Genomic DNA, 26654 nt, shown 5'->3' with positions numbered 1-26654 from the left:
GTCTCCCAGCCCGCGGCCCACAGCCCAACAGACAGGAAATGCCTGCCGCCATCTTGTGCGCCGGGAGTTTCAAAATGGGGCTGCGGCTCCTGAGTGCTGCCCTGCTGTTTGCGGGCAGCGCTCTCCCGTACGCAGCGCACTACTCACTCTCTGAAAGGACTGGACGCAGCCCCTGGCAGGAGCAGGTGGCTGCCCCGGGGTGGCCTGAGGCCCCGCGAGCAAGGCGGAGGGCCCCCCAGGCCCGGGAGGAGGGAGCCGCAGACGAAGAGGGCAGTATCTATTCATTCCTCTCTTTGGACGGTGTCCTGTGCATCTTCCCCACTTCTGTAGTGTTTGGATTTGGGTCCCTCCCTTTCTGTCGTTCCAACTGTCTTTAAAACGAACAGACCTAAGCAGTCCATTCATGACAGGGTAGTAGTCGCTGTAACAAAAACGCCATAGGCTTGTGTGGCGCATCTATGTATGTTCAAAACACTGAGGTTTGTCTTTCCCATTTTAATGATGAAGGATTTAGTGGATTCAGGGTTGAAAAGGCCCGTAGGTGACCTTTTCATACTACACTTGAGAAAAATTAACCTAACAAGTTAAATGCAAGTATTGTAACTTGTAGCCCGTGATTCATCAGTCCCAGGCTCTCTAATTGCCATTCTGCACAGGAAACAATGTGATACCTGGTCAAAGAAACCTATCTCATTTAGAGGAATAGAGTTTAAAATTAATGAACTGTGTTGATCTAACGCCCATTTGCAAGTGATCAGTTAAGCCGGTTTGTCTTAACGCTCCTTTACTTTTTTTTTTTTTCCCCCAGAAGATGGGCATGCCTTAGGTATCCAGCTTGCTATCCATCTTTTAAATAGGAATTTAAAAGATTAGTGTGTTAAGATTAGGAGGTAGTGCGTATTATGAGATGTTCAGTCCAAATAATATATGACTTTTATTTTTAGATTGTGGAACAGCACCACTTGCAGATGCATTGAAAGGGTCTCGGATTATAGGGGGCACAGAAGCTCAAATTGGTGCATGGCCATGGCTAGTTAGCCTGCAGATCCAATCAGGCAAAATTCTTGCTCACATATGTGGGGGAAGCTTAGTGAAAAGTAAGTGGGTCCTCACAGCTGCCCACTGCACTAAGGACACTAGGTATGTATTCAAAACACAATTCCTATTTTTTTTCTCTGAGGGAGTATTTTATTTTATTTATTTATTTTAAATGTTTTTATTTATTTTTTTGAGACAGAGAGAGACAGAGCATGAGCAGGGGAGGGGCAGAGAGAGAGGGAGACACAGAATCCGAAGCAGGCTCCAGGCTCTGAGCTGTCAGCACAGAGCCCGACGCGGGGCTCGAACTCACAGAGTGTGAAATCATGACCTGAGCTGAAGGCGGACGCTCAGCCGACTGAGCCACCCAGGCGCCCCTCTGAGGGAGTATTTTAAAGTAGTAGAGGACCATTTTATTTCAGTCATGTTCAGTTAAGCTGTGTGTTTACAAATAGCCATAATGCTTTACATGTAGCACACTATTTATTGACGTGAATCCTATAAATCAGAAGTCAACACACTTTCTGCAAAGATAGCAAAAGTTTTAAGGACTCTGTCACAACTACTCAACTCTGTCACTGTAGAACCAAAGTAGCCATAGACAGTACAACTGAATAAGTGTGCTGTGATCCAATAAATTACTTATGAACACTAAAATTTGACAAAATACTATTGGGGGAGAGTCCCAACCATCTAAAAGTATAAAAAACATTCTTTGTTCGTGGGCTATACAAAAATAGGAGACAGGTAGATTTGGACTATGGGTTGGAGCAATGGGTTTGGAGCAATGTCGGACATTGCTTTAAATACTGACAATTTTCTTTTAGCTTTTACAATTATATTGCAACCATGTGTTTGTCTTTCTCATGATTGGATCATGAGTTTTTTAAGAACAAGAGCTACATGTTTTATTTTGTATTCCTTGGACTAATGTAGGACTTGGCCTACTTTATAGAAGACCTAATAAACATTTATTGATTCTATGGGTGATGTTAGTCTTAGAGAAATAGGATTTACCACAGTTAGAATAGAACTTCATGACCCTTATAACCATTTTATACGAAGCTCTAAGAAAAATATTTTTTTTTTCTTAGATGGTACCTGTCATATAACATCCCTTTAGCTGTTTGGTTTTTTTAAATTTTTGTTTTCATGTTTATTTTATTTTTGAGAGAGACAGACTGTGATTGGAGGAGGGGCAGAGAGAGGAGACACAGAATCTGAAGCAGGCTCCAGGCTCTGAGAGCTGTCAGCACAGAGCCCAGTGTGGGGCTTGAACTCACGAGCAGTGAGATCGTGACCTGAGCCAAAGTCGGCGCTTAACTGACTGAGCCACCCAGGTGCCCCTTTAATTTTTCATTTATAACAGAACAGATCTCTTGGAGAAGAATGAAAAGTCTTTAAAAGGGACTAACAAGGGGCGCCTGGGTGGCTTCGTTGGTTAAGCGTCCGACTTCAGCTCAGGTCATGATCTCACGGTCCGTGAGTTCGAGCCCCGCGTCGGGCTCTGTGCTGACAGCTCAGAGCCTGGAGCCTATTTCAGATTCTGTGTCTCCCTCTCTCTCTGCCCCTCCCCTGTTCATTCTCTGTCTCTCTCTATCTCAAAAATAAATAAATGTTAAAAAAAATTTAAAAAAGAAAAAAAGGGACTAACAAGTTCAAAATTCAGTTGAGGGCAACTGGCCTGATGGGGTACATAAGGTTTTAGTCTGTGTACTACATTTTTTGTAAGTAAGCTCTATGCCCAACGTGGGGCTTGAACTCATGACCCTGAGACCAACTGAGCCAGCCAAGCGCCCCGGTATACTAAATTTTTGAAACATGCATTTCAGTTCCATAAATTGGCTTTTTGAGGAACAGAGGTAGAAAAATAGTAAGATACTAAGGTATAAACCAAACGTGGAGATCTAGAAAAAAAGTTTCAGAGTTAGGAATCAATTCTGTTCTTTCAAGGGTGAGTGCTTTACAATTGTTTTCTAACATGCTATCTTTAAAAACTGCTTTTCCACAGCATTCAGACCTCAAATCAAGGGAGGAAAACCCTGGTTGATATGGTTTGAAGATTCTTGGAAAAGCTTTTCTTGCCTACCAAGTCCTGACATCGTGCTTTTTACTGGTCTAGTCCTTTGACACAGTAGGAAGAAAAATGAGTTTAGATTGAGGAGACCTGTATCCTAGTTTTCCACTGACACTCTGGTGCTGAGGCTTTAAGGAAGTTTCCAAAACCTACCAGATGTATGACCTTGGTTAAATAATATAGCTTTGTTACATTGTCATCGAATCTTAGACTTCAAAGAGGCATTTTCAAGGTCTGGTTCAATCCTGTGTCCTGTATTTGAATCCTTCTTACAATATCGAAGTAAGAGGCTGTCGAGTCTGAAATAATGATCGCTTCAATGTGCTTCAAACGAGCCAGGCACGTTTTCGTACTTAATTTTACTAACGTTTGCAACCATTCTTTGCTGTAGGGAGACCCTGAGACTTAAGCATTAAGTACCTTGCTCATGGCTAGACAGCCACAAAATCAGGGATCAAATCCAGGTTTGTCAGAATGAAAACTCACACATGTAACCGTAACTACAGCATACGGCTCTCTACTTGAAACATTTCTTACGATGATGCACTGGTACCTTAGGAGGAATCTCACTTCTTTTCTGGACAGCTCTAATTCTTAGAGAGCTTTTCTTATGTTAAAGTAAGTGCCTTGATTTTTTTATCTGCTTTCTGACGCCAGATATATTGAATTCAGTTCTTCGAGGATAATGTTCATATTCCACTTAACGTTTCTCAAGGCTAAATCTCATTGATGTTTTTTTTACTTCCGCACTCGACATTTACTGGATATATGTTATCTGCTAGGGGCTGGGCTGGGTGCTGAGGAAGTAGACATTACTGGGGCATAGTCTCTACTTTTCAGAAGCGCCCCCTCTGTCAGAGGACTAACTTTGCCACCTTTTATTCCGGTTCCTCCTCACTTATCTTGCACCGTCAACGATCCCTTATTCCTTCTTATAACGACCATTTATCAAAGACTTGCTCTGAGATTAAGTACTAAGGATGTTAAATATAATTCTGTGTTTAAAAAAAAAAAAAAAAAAAAAGCCCTCCCAGTAACCCTCTGAGGTAGATAGCTATTATTCTCTCTGTTTTACGCCTGAAGAATCCAGAGAGCAGGGCGATTTGGTAACTTGCCCAAGATCACACTGCTGTTAAGTAGCAGCCCCCTGATTTCAAGCCAGTTCTCAAATCTGTGCTGTTTCATTATACCTCAATGTTGCTCTAGTATTTTTCAACCTCTCTCTGGTTTCTTCCCTGGAATCGTTACACGTGTTTAGATCACTCCGCCATTATTTAAAAACCCAAGCAACCTACCGATTAACCCTACCTGTTTCTGTTCTTCCCTTCACTGTTAAACACTCTGAGAGACCCCCTTTTGCTTCCTCTGCATTGACTCATAAGATCCCAATTGCAGTCTGATATCTGGGGCCAAATCACACTGTTAAAGATCCCCCTCCGTGCCAAATCCAATGACTTCTTGTTAGTCCCCATCTTATTTGATTTTTTTTTTTTTAAGTTTCTTTATTTTTGAGAGAGTGAGTGTGTGTGTGTGCAAGCGGGGGAGAGGCATAGAGAGGGAGGGAATCCCAAGCAGGCTCTGCACTGTCAGCACAGAGCCTGACGCAGGGCTCAAATTCACGAACCGTGAGATCATGACCTGAGCTGAAACCATGAGTTGGATGCTTAACCGCCTGAGCCCCGCAGGGGTGCCTCCTATTTGATCTTTATAGCATGTGGCGAAGTTGACCGCTGCTCTCCTCCAAACGATCTGTTTCCTTGATTTCTTTTTTTTTCTTTCTTTTTTTTTTCCTTGATTTCTAAGTCACCGTCTCTTTTTTCTTTTCTCCTTTTCCTTGATGAGTCTGCCATTGTCTAAATGGCAATATTTCTAGAGTTCCCCTTGTTATCCTTTTGCCTTATCCTCTGTACTCTTCGCTGGAGATGTCCGTCTACTTCTGTTTCAGTAGTCACCATGTCCTAGAAACACCCAAGTCTCTCCAGGGGAGTCATATTTCTGGTTCTCTACTACACATTTATACTGGAGTTGCCGTCTCAGCAAGTCCGAAAATGAATTTTAAAAAAATCTTTCCTCTACAACCCTGTTCCTTCTCGATTCTTTCACATAACACCATCACTAATGGCTCCATTACCTAGAATTAGCTCTCTCTGCACAGTAGCTCTTAAATTTGTTTCTCGTCTCCCAGTACCCCACACTGATTAGAAATCGATTCAGAACGTCAGTCTCCATGTGCCTAGCTCATCGCTTACACAACTTAACACTTACACTACTACTATGGTAACTATCCTAATGCATGTGAAGTGTATCTCACGGTGGCTTTTGTGTTTTGTCTTTGTTTCTGTTTTTGTCTTTGTATTTTTCTCAGAGAGAGCGTGCAAGAGTGGGAGTGGGGGGCAGGGGTAACGGGAGGGGGGGCAGAGGGAGAGAGAATCCCAAGCAGGCTCCATACCCCACGTGGAGCCCAATTTGGGGCTCAATCTCACACCCTGAGATCATGACCTGAGCTGAAATGAAGAGTCGTTTCAGCATTCGGTGCTTAACCGACTGAGCCACCCAGGCGCCCCTCACTGTGATTTGGATTTACATTTCCCTAATAACTAGTGATGATGAGCACCTTTCAATGTGCTTATTGGCCATGTGTATATCTTCCCTGAAGAAACATGTATTCAATCCTTTGCCCATTTTTAATTAGTATTTTTGCTGAGCTGTAGGAATGTTTTTTTATATTCTTGATATCAGTCCCTTATCAAATACAGGATTTGCAAATATTTTCTCTCATTCTGTGGTTTGTCTTTTCACTCTCTTCATAATGATCTTTGATGCACAAAAGTTTTTAATCTTAAAGACGTCCTATTTATTTATTTATTTATTTATTTATTGTTACCTGTGTTTTTGGTGTCATATCCAAGAAATCATTGCCAAATCCAATACCGTGAAAGACACTCCTGTGTCTTCTTCTAGGAGTTTTTTTGTTTTACTTTTATAGTTAGGCCTTCATCTGTTTTGGTTTAATTTTTGCATGTGGTGTAAGGTAAGTGTCCAGTTCATTCTTTTGCATGTACATACACAATTTTGCCAGCAAAATTTGTTGAAAAGGGCTGTCCTGTCCCAGTGAATTGTCTTGACACTTCTGTTGAAAATCAGTTGAGCCCATACGCAAGGGTGTATTTCTGGGCTTTCGATTCTTTTCAGCTGGTGTGTGTGTGTGCCTGCCAGTATGATACTGTTTTGACTATTGTAGCTTTGCAGTAGGTTTCAAGTCTGGAAATGGGAGTCCTCCAACTAGAGTCTTCTTTTTCAAGATTATTTTGGCTACTTGGGGTCCCTTGACATTCTGTGTGAATTTAGGATGGGCTTTTCTATTTCTTCAAAAACAAATCATTGGGATTTTTATACAGATTGCATTGAATCTATAGATTGCTTTGGGTAATTACTGTCATCTTAACAATATTAAGTTTTCCAGTCCATGACCACAGAATCTCTTTCCACTTATTCATGTCTTCTTTCATTTCAGCAATGTATACATTTCAGTATACAGCCTGGGTCGTGTGTGGTTTTTTTTGTTTTGTTTTGTTTTGTTTTTACTATTATTTGAGAATGAAAGAAAGCAGGGGGAAGAAAAGAAAGAGAGGAGGAGGAAGAGAGAGAAAGAGAAAGAGAATGAATCTCAAGCAGACTCCACGCTCAGCACAGAGCCTTATGTGGGGCTTGATCCCATGCTGGGATCATGACCTGAAACAAAATCAAGAGTTGGATACTCAACCAACTGAACCACCTAGGTGCCCCTACAGCCTGTTTTGTAATCTTATGGTCTGAATATAAACTGAAGTAAGGAATATAAGTTGAGTAAGTTTGGAAAAGAAAAGAAAAGACCATTATTTCAAAGTAGCTCAAAGCAGTGATTTCTTTTTACACAAAATAGAACTAGGGCTTTACAATTTTTTGGTAAACTTTCTAGAGGTTACCTAACCCACTTTTAGGATAGCTAAATATCTTCTATTTCCTTGGGAGAAATTCTAGGAAGTAGAATTGCAGAGTAAAATACAATGCAAATTTTATAGGCTATTGATACATGCTGGCAAAGTACCCATCTGTTTATACTTCCCACATGAATAAGAGTTGCTTTGTTTTGGTGACTTTTGTTTATCCTGAGCATTACACACACACACACACACACACACACACACACTCATAAACTTGGCCAGTTTGAAGGATGAAAAGGAATTTCAGCATTTGTAAACAACAGCCTATAAAGTAAAAGGCCCTCCTTCCCAGTCCAATTCCAGATGAACAACTATTAAATTCTTAAGGTTTTAATTGTTGATTTTGACCTACAGAAAACATTTTGGTTTTTTACTTGTTCTTTGTTTTTGTTTTGTTAAGATTGTCAAGATCCATAAGTGCATCCTGTTTTATATATTTAGAATGTTGTGCTTGATCAAGTCCTTTTTCCTATGTATGCTATGTATTCCTATTCCTATTTCCTATGTATGCTATGTATTTCCTATCAATGCTATGTATTCACCTACATTTTCTTCCTAGTTTTTTATAATTCTCATGCTAATTTCATATCCAAAGGTTTCATTCTAAAATTTCAAAAATTTACAAAAGTAGAAGGAATAGTTTAGTGAATTCCATGTACCTAGCATCCAGCTTCAAGTTATCAACTCTTACCTGATCTTATTTCATTTTTATCCCCACCAACTCCTCCCCCCTTCAGTTATTTGGAAGCAAATCTCAGACAGATCACTTTATGTATCTCTAAAACGAAGATGTTATTTAAAAGATTTCTGCATTAAAAAAGATTTTTGCATTTAAATATTTAATCCATTTGGGGTTTATTTTACTGTTTAATGTTTTTCAGAGATTTAATTTTATCTCACTTTTCAAACTAGTTAGTTTAGCTAGATGTCCCCATACCATCTATCAAGTAAATCATTCTTTTGTCCACTGGTGAGAAGAGATACCTTCATCATATACTAAAGTCTCATGTACTTAAATCTGTCTTAGGACCTCTGTCCCATTGATCTTTTTCTCCTTTCCTATGGCATGATATTTTTGGCTCTTATTTGATGTGACTTCATGTACATGAAAGTAAGATTCAATTTTTCTGATTACCCTGAGAAAAACAAAAACTAGTGGGAGATGAAGAATACCGACTTAATAAACATGTTTATAACAACATTTATTCTCTTTCAGAGATCCTTTAATGTGGAGAGTTGTGATTGGAACTAATAACATACATGGAGGTCCTCCATACTCCAAGAAGATAAAAGTTAAAGCAATCATTATCCATCCAGATTTCAATTTGGAAACTTACGTAAATGATATCGCGCTTTTTCATTTAAAAAAAGCAGTGAGGTATAATGACTATATTCAGCCTATTTGTCTACCTTTTGATGTTTTCCAAATGCTGGACCAAAACACGAAGTGTTTTATAAGTGGCTGGGGAAGAACAAAAGAAGAAGGTAATTATAATCTGAGTTTTATGTGTATATTTTTTTCCTGATTATTAGAGAGGATGAACCCTTGTATAGGTGTATCTCTTTATATCATGAGCTTGAGCAGTTAGTCTTTATAAACCATTGAAAAGGAAATGTTCTTTTTTTTTCTTGTATTTTTTTCTTTTTTGTGGGAAAGATGAAACTGTCTTCCAAAGCAGAAATAGAGACTTTCTCTGGTTATACCTGCCAAGACCCTTGAACCTCTAGACATTCTCAGAGAGGATGAGAGAGAGGTTTTAAGTGTTTCTTTGTTCCAGCTCTGTAACAGAATGGCTTATCTTTTTATTAAATTTTTTTAATGTTTATTTTTGAAAGACAGCACAAGAAGGGGTAGGGCGGAGAGAGAAGGGGACACAGAATCTGAAGCAGGCTCCAGGCTCTGAGCTGTCAGCACAGAGCCCCACGCGGGTCTCGAACTCACCGCGAGATCATGACCTGAGCTGAAGTCGGACGCTCAACCGACGGAGCCCCCAGGCGCCCCCAGAATGGCTTATCGTAATAAGCTTCTGGCTATAAGGGATCAAATTTAGGGTCCTTTTTACTTAATGTCCTATTTAGTATCAAGCAGGTTGATTGCCATACATTTTCTTTAGTGCACAAACAGGCACTAATTATTGATTGATTGAACTACTGGGAAGAACAAATAAATGTAGAAACTAGTCTCTGCCTTTGGTGTTAACAATAGCTACTACTTGAGAGCATTTACCGTGTTTTAGGCCCTTTTTCTAAATATATCATTTTCTTTTATCTTCAAAATATTCCTATTAGGAAGTTAATGTTATTATTCCCATGTAACAGACCAGGAATTGTGGATCTTAGAGGCTGAAAAGGTAGGACACAAATTCAGATCTTCCTCATCGTAAAGCCTGAATATATAAGTACTACATGAAGTACAAATTGCCCTCAAAGGAATCCAAATCTAGTTAGCAATACATGATCTCAAGCGTTGAGTCTCTTTTCTATTCCCCACAGAAACTAGCCATTTAAATATGTGTAGATTAGGCGTGCCTGGGTGGTTCAGTAGGTTAAGCATCCGACTTCAGCCCAGGTCATGATCTCATAGTTGGTGGGTTCAAGTCCCGCATCGGGCTCTGTGCTGACAGCTCAGGGCCTGGAGCCTGCTTCAGATTCTGTGCCTCCCTCTCTCTCTGCTCCTCCCTGCTTGCACTCTATCTCTCTCAAAAATAAATAAAGATGAAAAAAAATTTTTAAGAAGTAAATAATTAGGTATAGATTAGATAGAATACCAGATAAATGTATGAAAGATCTGTGAATTATTTTTTTTTCCTCTGAGAATACTGTTTAAACAAGATAAAGAGGTATGGGCTTTAGGACCAAAGACCTAAGTCTAAATCTCAGCCCTGCAGTGTACCAGCTGCATGACCATGGGCAAGTTACTGACTCTTGAACAACAATTAGAGCAATGATATAGCAGCAGCTTCCATTTATTCAGGTCTAGGTACTTAATAAAATGCTAAGCACCTTAATGCATTTCTCACTTAATGCCCCCAGTAACACCATGAAAAATACTATGACATGAATAAACTGAGGTTTGAAGATGTTAAGTAAGTTGCCCCAAATTACACAGCTAAGTGAGGAGTAAAAATTCAGTCCCAGGTTGGCCGGCTTCGAAACTCATGTGTTTCCACTATATTATATCATCTGTCACAATGTCATATGTATTCATGATCTGTGAGATGATAGCAATTATACCTATGAGAGGGGCACACGGGTGGCTCAGTTGGTTAAGCGTCCTACTTCGGCTCAGGTCATGATCTGGTGGTTCGGTTCGGGAGTTTGAGCCCTGTATGGGGCTCTGTGCTGATAGCTCAGAGCCTCGAGCCTGTTTTAGATTCTGTGTCTCCCTCTCTCTCTGCCTCTCCCCGGCTCATGCTCTGTCTCTCTCTCGCTCTCAAAAATAAACATTCCAAAAAAATTGAAAAAAAAAAAAGAAGTGTTAAGATACTGATTAACATTAGATTGAAGCATGAATGGTCAAATCTCAATAATAGCAATAGAAGATACAATGTGTAAACTAGTAGCAAGAAACAAATGGAATAAGAAAATGAAGACAAAATCTTAATAAATCAAGAAAGAAATAAGAAGCATAGGAAAAGTGAAAAAAGTGGAAAATATAAAATAAGACAGTAGAAAAAAGCCCAAATATATCCATAATCACGATAAGTGTTAATGGAGCAAACCACTAGTTAAAAGACAGATAATCAGATTAGGGAGTAGGAAATCCAGTTTACCTAAAGGGATAAGTAAAACAATAGTAAAGAAATATATCAAGTAAATCCAAATTAAAAGAAAGCTAGTATCACTATGCAAATTGCAGACAAAATAGACTTTAAGACAAAAGAATTATTAGGGATAAAGAAGGTCATTTTTATTTAGAAAAGGTTTAACTCACCAAGACGATAGAGCAATTCTAGACTTCTGAACCTAATAGGACCCAGATAATATTAAGGAGAATTATAGAATTGTAGGATTGTATAGAAAAGTAGAATTGTACAATAAACATTATAACTCCTCTGTGATGGTAGGGAATTTTAATACAACACTATTTTTATTATTAACATATCAAACAGATGAAAACCTAGTAAGTAAAGATTTGGAATATTTGAACAACATAATTAGTAAGCTTGATTTAATAGCCAAATCACTGCCTTCAAAAAGTTAGAGAATTTTATCTTTTCGAGTATAGGTAGAATCTTTATAACAATTGACCACCTTCCGTGGGTTCAAGCCCTGCATCAGGCTCTGTGCTGACAGCTCAGAGCCTGGAGCCTTCTTTGGATTCTGTGTCTCCCTCTCTCTCTGCCCTTCCCTGCTCGCACTCTGTCTCCCTCTCTCTCAAAACTAAATAAACATTAAAAAAATAATAATAAACTGACCACTTACTAGCCCATAAAACAAATCTTGAAGTTCAAAGGGTAAGTACTGTACAAACTATGAACTGTGATTATGAAACAATAAAACGATAAAAGGGATGGGAATTTGGGCTGTGATGGCATGGGGAGGGTGGCAAATCTTCTCCCCCCTCCCCAGATATAAACTGGACAAAATTGCCCAAAGCAACCATTTCAGGGCCTTGAAAATCAACCAAAGTACACAACACATTGAGAAATATTTGTTCATCATAAACGGCCATAAACTGGGTAAAAGAGGAACTTGCAGCTTTCTTGTTTGTGGTTGGTCCAAAGTCCCCTCTCATCAGTCAGTGCAATAGTTTTACTAGGGTCACAAAGAACAGAATCTTGTTACCAGAGGAGGTGAACTCTATCTGGAACAGCAGATGAAAATCCTGGCTAACAGCATTCTCAATAAAAAGTAGAAGACTCAGCAAGAGACAAATGGGGAAAACCCACAGCCTCTGCTAGTCCTGGATGTGGCCAGCAGTAGAACAGTCAGAAATTTGACAGATAAATCCTGAAAATGTGAGAGCTATAGAATAGCTCAATAAGCTTTCCAAATATCCTTGGCTGGTTGGGAAACCATACATGTGTCAGGAAAATCCGAGAGAACTCACAATAAAGAGAAAGTCAAAGTAGATTTGAAAACTGACTGGACTTTGAATACAGTCCCCAACCCAAACACAGATTTATTCATCAGCAGCCCAAATCATTGACTGACCCCTAAACTATACAGATACACATGCAAGCCCTATGAAGCTAGGCTGAAGGTAAAAATCAGAATGAAAACACTGAGCAGAAACATCAACAGTCATGACAGACGAGTCTGCAATTTAAGTCCGGGCAAGTTACTTTAAGGATGACAACATTCTTTTTTTTCTTTTTTTTTTTTTTTTTAATTTTAGAGCATGTGAGCAAGGGAAGGGCAGAGGGGGAGACAGAGAGAGAATCTTAAGCAAGCTCCACACTCAGTGCAGAGCCTGATGTAGGGCTCAATCCCACCATCCTGGGATCATGATCTGAGCTGAAATCATGAGTTGGATACTCAACTGACTGAACCACCCAGGTGCCCCTGACAACAGCATTCTTGAGGAAGGAATCAAAATCCAGGGTTGTTACAATATACTGTCTAAAATGACAAATTTTCTTTCTTTTTAAAAAAAAATGTATTTATTTTTGAGAGAGAGAGAGAGAGAGAGAGAGAGAGAGAGAGAGAATGAGACCATGAAAGCAGGGGAGGGGCAGAGAGAGAGGGAGACAAAATCCAAAGCAGGCTCCAGGCTCTGAGCTGTCAAACAGAGCCCAATGCAGGATTCAAACTCACGAACCATTAGATCATGACCTGAGCTGACGTTGGACTCTTAACCAACTGAGCCACCCAGGTGCCCCTAAAATGCCCAATTTTCAACAAAAATATAAGACATACAAAACAAACAAAAAACCCAAAAGTGTCACCTATTCTCAGGTGCGGGGAAATGGTCAATAGAACCAGACTCTATATAGGCTCAGATGTTGAATTTAGCAGATAAAGACTTCAGAGAAGCTCTTTAAAAAATTATTCATTTACTTTAAGAGAAAGAATGCAAACCAGATTGGGGGAGGGGGGGTGGAGAGAGAGAGAGAGAGAGAGAGAGAGAATCCCAAGCAGGCTTGGTGCTATCAGCACAGAGTCTAACACAGGGCTTGATCTCACGAACCATAAGATCATGACCTGAGCCAAAATCAAGAGTTGGATACTAAACCGATTGAGCTGCCCAGGCACCCCAAAGAAGCTCGTTAGGTGTGCATAAGTCAAAGGAATTAAAGGAAAATGTGATGACAATAATTTACCAAATAGGGAATATCTGTAGTGAAAGAGTCAATTTTCAAAAGAACTGAATAAAAAGTCTCGAATCAGTGAACTGAAACTGAAACAGCAAAAGAAGTGACCTAATCTGAAGAACACAGAGGAAAAATATTGCAGAAAAATCAATACACACTCAGAGACATGTGGCACAACATCAAGTACACCAACATGTGTGCAATGGGATTTCTGGAAGGGGAAGAGAGAGAAGATGGGGAAGAAAAAATAATTCAAAGAAAATATGGCCCCAAGCTCCTGAAATTTCATGAAAAACATTTACAAAAGCTCAATGAATCCCCAGTTGAGATTAAAAAAAAAGAAAGAGATCCACACCTACATTCACTGTAGTCAACAGAAGAGGTGCAAGGTCTATACATTGAAAACTTCAAGGGGCACCAGGGTGGCTCAGTCAGTTAAGCGACCGACTCTTGATTTCGGCTCAGGTCATGGTTCGTGAGCTCAAGCCCCACATCGGGCTCTCTGCTGTCAGCACAGACCCCTACTTCGGAGCCTTTCTGTCCCCCTCTCTCCTTACCCCTCCCCTGCCTGTGCGTGCACATAGTGTTCTCTCGCGCTCTCAAAAATAAACATTACAAAAAAGTAAATATTAAAAAAAAACCCTGCAAAACATGACATAATGAAGACCTAATAAATGAATGTCATACCGATTTGTATTAGAAGATTCATTATTGTTAATATTACAAGTATCTCTAGATTGACCTATATATTCAATGCAATCGCTATCCATATCCCAGCAAACTTCTTCATACAAATTGACAAACTTAGATGAAAAGGCAAAGGACCTACAACAGCCAAAATTATTTTGACAAACAACAAGGCTGAAGGAGTTACTCTGATTTCATATAAAACTATAGCCATCAAGACAGCAGGGCATGGGTTTGTTTTCTGTACTGAGAGCATAGAGATCAATAGAACACAATACAGTCCAAAAAAAAAAAGGCGGGGGGGATCCTAACTTACATTTGTGGCCAGTTGATTTCTTCATACAAACTTTCTAGAAAAGGCAAACCCATAGTAGCAGTAATCCTATTAGTCATTTTTTGAATGTGGGTTGGAGGTGGGAATTGACCGCACATGGGCATGGGAGGACTCTTTGGAGTGAAGGAAATAGTCTAAAACTGGGTTGTGGTGCCGGTATAAATTTACCAGAAATCATCGAACTGCAAGCCTACAGTGTGAGAATTTTGTTATGTAAGTTAAACATTCATGAAGCTTTTTAAAAAATGACAAAGATAATATTTTTTTTGAAAACTCACACATTTAGAAAATTCAAAATACACTACGAAATAAGTCCTGTGTCATAACTTTAAATCCTTAGACCTGAACTGTAATGTATATACTGCACAGAGAAGCCTGAATGTTGCAATTTCAGTGCCACATAAAGGGAAATGTAAAGCTTTAAATACATACACCTTTAGGCTCAAAAATACCAAAGAGTAAATATTTGACCTATTAGAGAAAAAAGGCTAAACACCATGCATTAAATATCCAACTGGAAAAAGTTGAACAGAACATTACATGACCCATAGAAAGAAGAAGAAGAGAAACCGAGATAAGCACAGCAATTCATGAATAGAAAATAAAGTTAGAAAAAAGAGGACCAACAAAGCCAAAATCTAGTTCTTTGAAGAAGGAAAAAAAAATAGCAAACCCCGGTGAGACTGATGAGAAAAGGAGAGAAGACACAAATACAAATAAGGTTATGAATTAAAAGATAAAATACTTTAAGCTATGTTAAGTTCTCCATTTTAATACTTAGATAAAATGGATAAATTCCTAGAAAATTCAAAGTAACCCAAACTGACTAAGAATAGTCCTATAAAGAGTAAAGGAGGGGCGCCTGGGTGGCTCAGTCGGTTGACTTGGGCTCAGGTCTGATCTCACAGCTCTTGAGTTTGAGCCCTGCGTTGGGCTCTGTGCTGACAGCTCAGAGCCTAGAGCCTGCTTCGGATTCTGTGTTTCCATCTCTGTCTCTGTCCCTCCCCCGCTTGCACTCTGTCTCTCTCTCTCTCTCTCTCTCTCTTAAAAATAAATAAATGTTAAAAAAAAAAATTTTTTTTTTTAAACAATAGCAATCCAGACACAGAAGCGAACTTCCTGAACCTGGTTAAAGTTATCTACCTCCAGACTACAGCAAACATCATTATTATAAACGAACATTTCTCTTAGAATCAGGCACGATTTCCCCCACCATCACTACTTTTGTTAATATCATAGTAGAGGTTCTAGCAAGTGCACACTAGAAAAAGATGCACAACACCTATGACTTAGGTAATAACAAAACACTCACTATTCACAGATGATGGGACTACCTACATTAATACAGTCCACAATACATTGGAATTAAGAGAGTCCAGTAAAGTGGCCAGATATAAAACCAAAATGCCAAAATCGATTTCATTTTTATACACTACCAATAGTTAGGGAATGTAGGGGTGCCTGAGTGGCTCAGTCAGTTAACTTCCTGACTTTGGCTCAGGTCATGATCTTGCAGTTCGTGAGTTCGAGCCCCGTGTTGGGCTGTGGGCTGACAGCTCCGAGCCTGGACCCTGCTTCAGATTCTGTGTCTACCTCTGTCTCTCTGCCCCTTCCCTGCTGGGACTCTCTCTGTCTCTCAAAAATAAATAAACACGAAAACAAAAAAAAAGAATCAGGAACAGAAACAAACCCCAGATCTTTTGATCTGCAGATATTTAAAAAAATTGTTAGGAAATGTAATTTTCAAAGTTAATAAATGTCACACCCACAAGATGTCTATAATCCAAAGTTAGACGGGAACGAGTGTTGACAAGGATGCGAAGAAATTGGAACCCTCGTGCATTGCTGGTGGGAATATAAAATGGCACAGGTGTTTTGGAGCATAGTTTGGAGTATAGTATAAATTAAAATTTATAGTTCCCGTATAATTCCAAACCTCCACTCCTATGTCTATACCCAAGAGAAATGAAAACACTTGTCCACACAAACACCTGTACTCAAATGCTCACAGCAGCATTATTCATATTAGCACAAAAAAAAAATCAATCTAAATATCCATCAACTGATAAATGGATAAACAAAATGTGGTATATTCATACAATGGAATATTACCTAGCCGTTAAAAGGAATGAAGTGTTGGTACATGCTACATTATACCAAGTGAAATAAGCTTGAGATAAAAGCTCACATATTGTACGATTCCATTTGTAGGATGAAATGTCCAGAATGGGCAAATCATAGAGACAAAAAGTAACTTAAAGGAATTAAACCATAAACAATCAGATTATTCTTCCACGATCTTCCTAGGCACACATGCATATATGGATACAACTTTACATAATTGTTGAATCACTTTGGAAAGAAAACCTATTCAACACGAACATTTTATATTGACGTCAAAATGCCTGCTCTCCAAAATAATTTACTGGTATTTTTTTGTTAATAGGTAATGTTACAGATGTGTTACAGGAAGCGGAAGTACATTATATCTCTCGAAAGATCTGTGATTCTGAGCAGAGTTATGGGCAAATAATCCCTAACACCTCATTTTGTGCAGGTGATGAAGATGGAATTTTTGATACTTGCAGGGTAAGACCAAATAATTTTCCTCTGCAATATTTGCTAAAGCTAGAGGGAAACTTGAACAGGCCTTTGATCACTTTCTGCGAAAGTCTTGAATTATCAAATTTAAAGGTACTAAATTCTTTTTTCTCCTTTTAAACTACATTCCAACAATCCAAATCCTATTGCTTTCCTGATTCCTTGGTTTCGTGGTCAACTTCAGGCGGAATTTGTCTTGAATCTTCCTTTTCTTATTACCACCTTTAATATACATATGTGTAATTCACCCATTTAAAGTGTATAACTCAACGGGCTTTTAGTGTATTTACAGAGCGTTGCAACCATCATCTCAATCTAATTTTAGGACACTTTTGTCAACCCAAAAAGAAGCCTCTACCCATTAGGAATCACTCCCCATTCTCCGCCCACCTGCCCTCAGGCCTAGGCAGCCAGTAATCCCTACAGATTTGCCTATTCTGGAATTTTCATACGAATGGAATCATTCAGTATGTTTTGTGATCGGCATCTTTCACTTAACGTAGTGTTTCCAAGGTTCATCCATATTATAGCATGTATTGATACTTTATTCATTTTATTGTCGAATAATATCCCACCATATGGATGTGCTGCATTTTATCCATTCATTAGTCGGTGGACACTTGAGCTGTTTCCATTTTTTTGGCTATTGTGAATAATGTCGCTGTACACATTTGTGTATACGGTTTTTATGTGTGGGTATGTTTTTTATTTCTTCTGGAAATTCCACCTAGGACTGGAATTGTTGGGTCAATGTTTAACATTTTGAAGAACTGCCAAAGCCTATTCCAGATGGCTGCACTATTTTATATTCCTACCAGCAATATGAAAGCTCCAATTTCTCCACATCCTGCCAGGACTTGTTATTGTTTGTCGTCTTTTTTTTTTTTTTTTTAATTTTTTTTTTTTCCTTAATGAGAGAGAGGGAGACACAGAATCTGAAGCAGGCTCCGGACTCTGAGCTGTCAGCACAGAGCCCGATGCGGGGCTCGAACTCCCGAACCACGAGATCATGACCCGAACCCAAGTGGGACGCCCAGCTGACTGAGCCACCCAGGCACCCCTATTGTTTGTCCTCTTGACTGTAGCCACCCTCATGGGTGTGAAGGGGTGTTTTTATTGTGGTTTTCACTTGCATTTTCCCAGTGACTAATGATGTTGAGCATCTTTTCATGTGCTTCTTCGCCAGCCATTTGTACATCTTCTTTGGAGGTGTGTCTATTCAAATAGTTTGCCCATTTTAAAACTGAGTTATTTATCTTTTTATTATTGAGTCATCAGCACTTTTTATAGATTTTAGATACAAGTCTCTCGCCAGATATATGGTTAGCAAATTTTTTCTCCCATTCTGTGGTCTCTCTCTTCATCTCCTTGATGTTACCATTTGTAGCACAGATTTTTATTTTTAGGAAGTCCAGTTTACTTGTTTTTTGGTCTCTTGGGCTTTTTGAATCTTTCTTTATTCTACTTCTCAATCTATCAGCACTTCACTCCCAAGCAGAACCCCCATGCTCTACCCTTTTCCTACTCGTTCTGATTTCTGCAATCCAGCGTTTATCTTTCCAGTGTCCTTTTTCTTAAAACTTTTACTGAGTAAAACAGTAGAGAATCGAAATCTAATGGAATTGCATTCATAAGCAAAACATCCTCATTACTGGGGCACCTGGTGACTCAGTCAATTAAGCGTCCTGCCTCAGCTCTCAGGTCATGATCTCGCGGTTCATGGGTTCGAGCCCCGCATCGGGCTCTGTGCTGACAGCTCGGAGCCTAGAGCCTGCTTCGGATTCTGTGTCTCCCTCTCTCTCTCTGGCCCTCTCCTGCTCCCGTTCTGTCTTTCTCTTCTTGAAAACAAATAAACAGTAAAAAAAAAATTTTTAAGCCTCACTATCAAAAAGTAATTACTCATTCAATGCCTACCTTATAGAGAGACACTGAAAACACCTTAGAAATACATTCCTGAATCTTTAGACCCTGAAACAGTTCTCTCAAGGTTCTAGTTGTTTTGAGTGATTAACAGTCCTTAGTAATAGTGTTTTGGTGCCCTGACAGTCTTGTATAAACTATGACAGACATTCGTTATTGTAACACTACTGAGAGGCTTAGCCATTTATTCCTGTTACCCCTGCAGCAGCCAACGTTAACACTTGGAAAGATGCCATCTCCTGCAAGATGCCAGTTTGTACGTCTCTTCTAGTGAGCAAACCTTGCACACAACTTCAAGAATCCTTTATCCATTTAAAGTTACGCTTTTCACATACAGCATTAAGCAATAAAAAGTATTCTAGCAGTATTTACAGTATTTTGCACACTACTCCCTAAATTATGTCTCTCCTGAGTAATTACACTAAAAACTCCAAACAATTGGATTTGTAGTATCCTGGTGCAATAGCATGCAAATAGGAGGTTTATCTACCAGCTTTATGGTTCCTCTAAGTATCAGGCCAGACAGAATGCTTTCTGTCTGAGTTGGAATGCAAAACTGAAAATCTATGGATCTTTATAACTTGAAGATAAGTTGAAAATGTATATTGGGGCGCCTGGGTGGCTCAGTTGGTTAGGCATCCGACTTCAGCTCAGGTCATGATCTCACGGTTCATGAGATCGAGCCCCACATCGGGCTCTGCGCTGACAGCTCGGAGCCTGGAGCTGCTTGGATTCTGTGTCTCCCTCTCTCTCTGCCCCTCCCCCGCTCATGCTCGCTCTCAAAAATAAACATTAAAAAATGTATTTATTTAGTTTTAATTTTTTTTTAACGTTTATTCAATTTTGAGAGACACAGAGACAGTGTGTGAATGGGGGAAAGGCAGAGAGAGAGGGAGACACAGAATCCGAAGCAGGTTCCAGGCCCTGAGCTGTCAGCACAGAGCCCGATGCGGGGCTTGAACCCACGAACCGTGAGATCATGACCTGAGCCGAAGCCGGACACTCAACCGACTGAGCCACCCGGGGGCCCCTAAAAAAATTTTTTTAAAGACCATTTATATTTATATAAATGTCTGATTAATGGCATTAATTTATTAAAACGTTCCCGTTGTTTAAAGACTACCAGAAGCAACTAACGCTATTTTGGGACTTTTTTAATAGGGTGATAGTGGTGGACCATTAATGTGCTACTTACCAGAACACAGACGATTTTTTGTAATGGGAATCACCAGTTACGGATATGGCTGTGGTCGGAAAAATTTCCCTGGTGTCTATTGTGGGCCCTCCTTCTACCAACAGTGGCTGACGGATCACCTCTACCGGGCAAGCAGTAAAGGCATATTTAACATAAATGTTCTACTTGGACAGGTCCTCATAGCCTCAGGTTCTGTTGTCTTACTGGGGGTCCCATAATGAAATTCTGAAGCGTCTTTATCTTGCGTCCTGTCCCTTTCCATGTTCCACCTAATGAAACCCATTTTTTCTTTTGGCAAGTAATTGCCCGCTTTGCACTTCTCATGTGAACGTTTTTTGGAACAAAAGGATTAGGACATATTAGATATGTTTTCATAAATGTGGCACTGACACGCCTCTTTGATGTATTTTGATTTTTTTTTAACTTTATAATCATAATTTTGCATTTGGAATACTTCCCTAGAGTGTGTATAGAATATTCAGTTGAATATACGCTTTATGCATACAAATGCCAAATAATAAAGAGTTTATAATTAAAATGAAAGCTGTTCTTTCTTAAATTAATCAAAACCATTTCCTTTTAAGTTAGATTTTCTTGAAAATTTGATATGCAGCATATATATATATATATATATATATATATATATATATATATATATTTGAACTTTTTAAACGTTTATTTACTTTTGAGAGACAGAGAAAGAGACCGAGCACAAGTGGGGGAGAGGCAGAGAGACTGGGACCCAGAATCCAAAGCAGGCTCCAGGCTCTGAGCTGTCAGCCCAGAGCCTGATGTGGGGCTCAAACTCACAAACCACGAGATCATGACCTGAGCCGAGGTCAGATGCTTAACCGACTGAGCCACCCAGGTGACCCTATAGTGTATATTTTTAATTACCATCCTGTTTCTGGTTCTCACTTGGAAGAGAAAAAGTATTTGCCTATTTGTAAAATTCTTTTTTTTTTTTTTTACGTTTATTTATTTTTGGGACAGAGAGAGACAAAGCATGAACAGGGGAGGGGCAGAGAGAGAGGGAGACACAGAATCGGAAACAGGCTCCAGGCTCCGAGCCCTCAGCCCAGAGCCTGACGCGGGGCTCGAACTCACGGACCGCGAGATCGTGACCTGGCTGAAGTCGGACGCTTAACCGACTGCGCCACCCAGGCGCCCCATGTAAAATTCTAATGAAAATAATTTTTAAAATATTAATACTCCCCTTCTTATGCCCAAAAAGAACCATGGTGCGGACACCCCCAAAATAATTTACTTTTTATTTAAAAATTTATCATGTGACTTTTAAAAAAAATTTTTTTTAACGTTTATTCATTTTTAGACAGAGAGAGACAGAGCATGAACGGGGGAGGGGCAGAGAGAGAGGGAGACACAGAATCCGAAATGGGCTCCAGGCTCTGAGCCGTCAGCACAGGGCCCGACGCGGGGCTCGAACTCACGGACCGCGAGATCGTGACCTGAGCCGAAGTCGGATGCCCAACCGACTGAGCCACCCAGGCGCCCCTCATGTGACTTTCTTAAAGCCCTTTATCTACTTCTCTCTTCTTGTAAGTTTATTTATTTATTTTGAGCAGTGGGGGGAGAGAACGTGGGAGAGGGGCAGAGAGACAATCCCAAGCAGGCTCCACACCGTCAGCACACCGCCAGACATGGGTCTTGATCTCGCAAACCCTGAGATCATCACCTGAGCCAAAATCAAGAGTTGGACACTTAACCAACTGAGACACCCAGGTGCCACTTACCTACTTCTAAACCTATTTTCTTTGAGCCCATGTTCCAATTTTGTATTCCTTGGACTCTCTGCATTAACTGTGAGGAGAGGTGACTAAAATCCTTGCTGGATAAAAGAGGGAATCCAACCTGAGACAAACTTACATAAAATAAATTATTAAAGCAAAAGAACAAGTTGCCTCAGTATCTACGATTAATAAATTCACTCAAATTCATTCAAATCTCCTTTGAATTTGGGGAACCCATGTTGTAAAAGAGAACTAATTTTCTCATCCTTGTTTTTACATTCAATAAGCTAAAACCAAGTGTTTCGTTTTTGCTGTTGTTTTGCTTTGCTTTAACCTAATTTCAGGATCTAAACTGAAAGGAAGGATGAGTTTTCTTTTTATTAATTCGCTTAGGGATCATTGTTGGTTTAAGACTCATGGGATAGAAGACTGTGATTTGTACAGGCTTGTAAGCAACACTGAGGGGATATTGACTGTTCTTTCTTAAAAGAGACCCTAGATTTCCATGAGCAAGGTCTTATGAGGAATTCGTTGGTAATGCTTGTATACCGATCAGCACAATGTATTAGGTTTTTCCTATTTATACTACCTGAGTACCATTCAGATTCACTTGATAGCCCTGAATGTTAATATTAAGTAACCCTTCCAAAATACATTCAACAGCACTGGGGGGCAGGTCTTGCGGTTCGCTTCAAAAGTATGCCTTGGGGCGCCTGGGTGGCTCAGTCGGGTAAGTAGCTGACTCCTGATTTCGGCTCAGGTCACGATCTCGTGGTTTGTGAGATTGGGCTCTGTGCTGACAGTGCAGAGCTTGCTTGGGATTCTCTCTCTCTGCCCCTCCCCCGTGTTCTCTCTCTGTCTCAAAATAAAGAAGTAAGCTTTAACAAAAAGTATGCCTTAATTACTCTTCAGGTATGTATTTCTAATCAGGCAGGAGCTACAACAAGCAATTTCTTATCTTTTACCCAACTGAGTTCACTTATTTCAGGCAACTGGAATTCAGGTATATGATGCTTCTCTCCACCAAAAGAGACTAGTAGAGTATACACTGCAATTTATTTTTATTTTTTTACTTGAGTATAGTTGACACACATCACAAAATGGCAATAAATACATACATATCAATAATTATTTTATATATAAATGGACCTAAGGCTCCAATCAAAAGACACAGAGTGACTGAAAGGATAAAGACAACAAAACAAAACGAAACGAACAAAACAGAAATCCCCATCTATATGGTGCCTACAAGAGACTAATTTCAGACCTAAAGACACATGCAGAATGAAAGTGAAGGGCTGGAAAACATATACCATGCAAATGGAAGGGGAGAAAAAGGCCAGGTAGTAATACTTGTAACAGACAAAATGGGCATTATTTTATTTCTTAAAAATTTATTTTAATGTTTATTTATTTTTTGAGAGAGAGAGACAGAGCGTGAGCAAGGGAGGGGCAGAGAGAGAGGGAGACACAGAATCCGAAGCAGGCTTCAAGCTCTGAGCTGTCAGCACAGAGCCCGATGCGGGGCTCAAACTCACAAACTGTGAGATCGTGACCTGAGCCAAAGTCAGACGCATAAATGACCAAGACACCCAGGTGCCCCACAAAATAGGCTCTAAAACAAAGACTATAGGTGCAAAAACCCTCAACAAAATATCAACAAACTGAATTCAACAATACATAAAAAAGAATCATTTAGGGTTGCCTGGGTGTCTCAGTCAGTTGAGCATCCAACTTCAGCTCAGGTCATGATTGCACCGTTCGTGGGTTCAAGCCCAGTTACAGTAATCAGACAAGAAAAAGAAAAAGCATCCTAATTGGTAAGGAAGAAGTAAAACTGTCACTATTTGCAGATGACATGACATGTTACAAAGAAAAACCTAGACTCCACCAAAATCTACTAGAATAACTGAACTCACTAAAACTGCAAAATATAAAATTAATATGTAGAAATTTGTTGCACTGTTATACACTTAAAATGAAGCAGCAGAAAGGGAAATTAAGAAAACAATCCCACTGAAAATTGTACCCCAAACAATAAAATACCTAGGAATAAACTTAACCAAGGAGGCCAAAGACCCGTGCTCTGAAAATTATAAAACGCTGATGAAAGAAATTGAAAACAGTACAAATAAATGGGAAGATACAACATGCTGTGGATTGGCATGAACTAATTAATTAATATGAGTAAAATGTCCATACTATCCAAAGCAATCTATAGATCCAAGGCAACCCCTATCAAAATGCACATAGCATTTTCACAGAACTAGAACAAATAACCCTAGTATCTGCACGGAACCAAAAAACACCCTGAATCAACAAATCAATCTTGAGAAAAAAGAACAAAGATGAAGGTATCATACTCCCAGACTTCAAACTATACTACAAAACTATAGTAGTCAAAATGGTATGGTAATAGAACAAAAACAGACACATAAACCAATAGAACAGAATAGAATGCTCAGAAATAAACCCACATGTATATGGTTATTAATCTAAAACAAAAGAGGCAAGAAAATACCATGGGGGAGGGGCACCTGGGTGGCTCAGTCAGTTAAGCATCCGACTTCAGCTAAGGTTGAGATCTCACAGGTCTTGGGTTCAGGCCCCGCATCAGGCTCTGTGCTGACAGAGCAGAGCGTGGAGCCTGCTTCAGATTCTGTGTGTGTGTGTGTCTCTCTCTCTGCCCCTCCCCTACTCATGCTCTATCTCTCTTTCTCTGTCTCAAAAATAAACATAAAAAGAAAAAAGAATATACCATGGGGGGAATAGACAGTCTCTTCAATAAATGGTGTGAGGAAAACGTAAGAAAAAGAATGCATACATGCAAAAAATGCAAAGAATGATATTGGAACATTTTCACACACCACACAGAAAGATAACCTCGGGGCACCTGGGTGGCTCAATCGATTGGGCGACTGGCTCTTGATTTCAGCTCAGGTCATGATCTCACAGTTCGTGAGATTCAGCCCTGTGCCAGGCTCTGTGCTGACAGTGTGGAGCCTGCTTGGGATTCTCTCTCTGCCCCTCTCCTGCTCTCTCTCTCTCTCTCTCAAGCTCTCTGTCAAATAAATAAACTTAAAAAAAACTAAAAAAAAAAAAAAGAAAAATAAACTCAAAGTGGATTAAAGACCTAAATGCGGGGTGCCTGGGTGGCTCAGTCGGTTAAGCGTCTGACTTCAGCTCAGGTCACGATCTCGCGGTCCGTGAGTTTGAGCCCCACGTCGGGCTCTGGGCTGATGGCTCAAAGCCTGGAGTCTGCTTCTGGTTCTGTGTCTCCCTCTCTCTCTGCCCCTCCCCCGTTCATGCTCTGTCTCTCTCTGTCTCAAAAATAAATAAACGTTAAAAAAAAAATTAAAAAAAAAAAAAGACCTAAATGCAAGACTTGAAATCAAAGATCCTAAAAGAAAACAGAGGCAGTAATCTCTTGGACATTGTTCTTAGCAATATATATTTTTTTTTTGATCTGTCTCCTCAGGCAAGGGCAACAAAACCAAAAATAAATAACTGGAACTACATCAAACGAAAAGGTTCCGCAGAGTAAAAGAAACCTTCAACAAAATAAAAAGGCAACCTACTGAATGGGAGAAGATATTTGTAAATCATATATCCAATAAGGGGTAAATATCCAAAACATATAAAGAACTCATACAATGCAACACCAAAAACAAAACAAAACAAAACAAACCTACAATCTGACTTAAAAATGGGCAGAGGACCTGTCCAGACATTTTTCCAAGGAAGACATACAATGGCCAACAGACACATGAAAAGATGCTCAACATCACTAATCACCAGGGAAATGCAAATCAAAACCACCAGGAGGTATCACTTCCTACCTGTCAGAATGGCTAATGTCAAACCCTCACGCACTATTGGTGGAAATGTAAAGTGACGCAACCCCTATGGAAAACACTGTGGAGTTGCCTCAAAAAATTAAAAATACAAACACCATACAATCCAGCAGTTCCACTACTGGGTATTTACCCAAAGAAAATGAAAACACTAATTTGAACACGTAGAGACACCCCTATGTTCCCTACAGCATTATATACAACAGCCAAGATATGGAATCAGCCTAAGTGTCCATCAACAGATGAATGGCTAATGAAGTCATAGTATGGAATACTATGTAGCCATAAAAAAGAGTGAAAATCTTGCCATTTGCAACAACATGGAAGGACCCAGAGGATATAATGCTAAGTGAAATAAGTCATACAGAAAAAGACAAATACTGTGTGATCTCACTTACATGTGGAATCCAGAAAACAAAACAGGGGCGCCTCAGTGACTCAGTCAGTTAAGCATCCAACTTCGGCTCAGGTCATGATTTCATGCTTTCATAAGTTCAAGGCCTGCGTTGGGCTCTGTGCTCATGGAGCAGAGCCTGCTTGGGATTCTCTCTCCCTCCCTCCCTCTCTGCTCCTCCTTCACTCGTGCTGTCTCTGTCTCTCTCAAAAAAATAAAAAATAGGGGCGCCTGGGTGGCTCAGTTGGTTAAGCATCTGACTTCAGCTCAGGTCATGCTCTCACAGTGGGTGAGTTTAAGCCCGAATCAGACTTTGTGCTGACAGCTCAGAGCCTGGAGCCTGCTTCAGATTCTGTGTCTCCCTCTCTCTCTGCCCCTCCCCTGCTCACGCTGTCTCTCTCTCTTAAAAATAAACAAACATTAAAAAAAATTTTGTTAATGAAAAAGTGTATAAATTGGACTTTATCAAAATAAAAGACACAGCTAAGACACTCTCTCAAAAATTAAAAAAAAATAAAAAAACAAAAAACAAAACAAATGAACAAATAAAACAGAAAGAGATT

At 39.7% G+C, this 26654-nt stretch overlaps 1 protein-coding gene across 1 annotated transcript; it reads left to right on the top strand.

Moving 5' to 3' along the window:
- The first annotated feature begins 6 nt into the window (after positions 1–6).
- Positions 7–20635, top strand: TMPRSS12 (transmembrane serine protease 12). The gene is made up of 5 exons (XM_040488145.1): positions 7–270; positions 945–1140; positions 8315–8583; positions 16823–16965; positions 20059–20635. The coding sequence occupies exons 1-5, from the start codon at positions 39–41 to the stop codon at positions 20308–20310; spliced, it is 1092 nt and encodes a 363-aa protein (XP_040344079.1). The 5' UTR covers positions 7–38; the 3' UTR covers positions 20311–20635.
- The last annotated feature ends 6019 nt before the right edge of the window (positions 20636–26654 follow it).

Source organism: Herpailurus yagouaroundi, unplaced genomic scaffold, assembly GCF_014898765.1.
Source record: "Herpailurus yagouaroundi ecotype Mexico unplaced genomic scaffold, PumYag 166, whole genome shotgun sequence".
In the NCBI taxonomy this organism is placed as follows: Eukaryota; Metazoa; Chordata; class Mammalia; order Carnivora; family Felidae; genus Herpailurus; species Herpailurus yagouaroundi.
This window is presented reverse-complemented; position numbering and strand designations above follow the sequence as displayed.

What these genes read in the sequence shown, in the direction of transcription:
- TMPRSS12 (XM_040488145.1), top strand. Translation starts at nt 39, where the DNA reads ATGCCTGCCGCCATCTTGTGCGCCGGGAGTTTCAAAATGGGGCTGCGG. An exon ending in GGGAGCCGCAGACGAAGAGG is followed by an intron (nt 271 to 944) that starts GCAGTATCTATT and finishes TTTTATTTTTAG; the next exon opens with ATTGTGGAACAGCACCACTT. An exon ending in CACTGCACTAAGGACACTAG is followed by an intron (nt 1,141 to 8,314) that starts GTATGTATTCAA and finishes ATTCTCTTTCAG; the next exon opens with AGATCCTTTAATGTGGAGAG.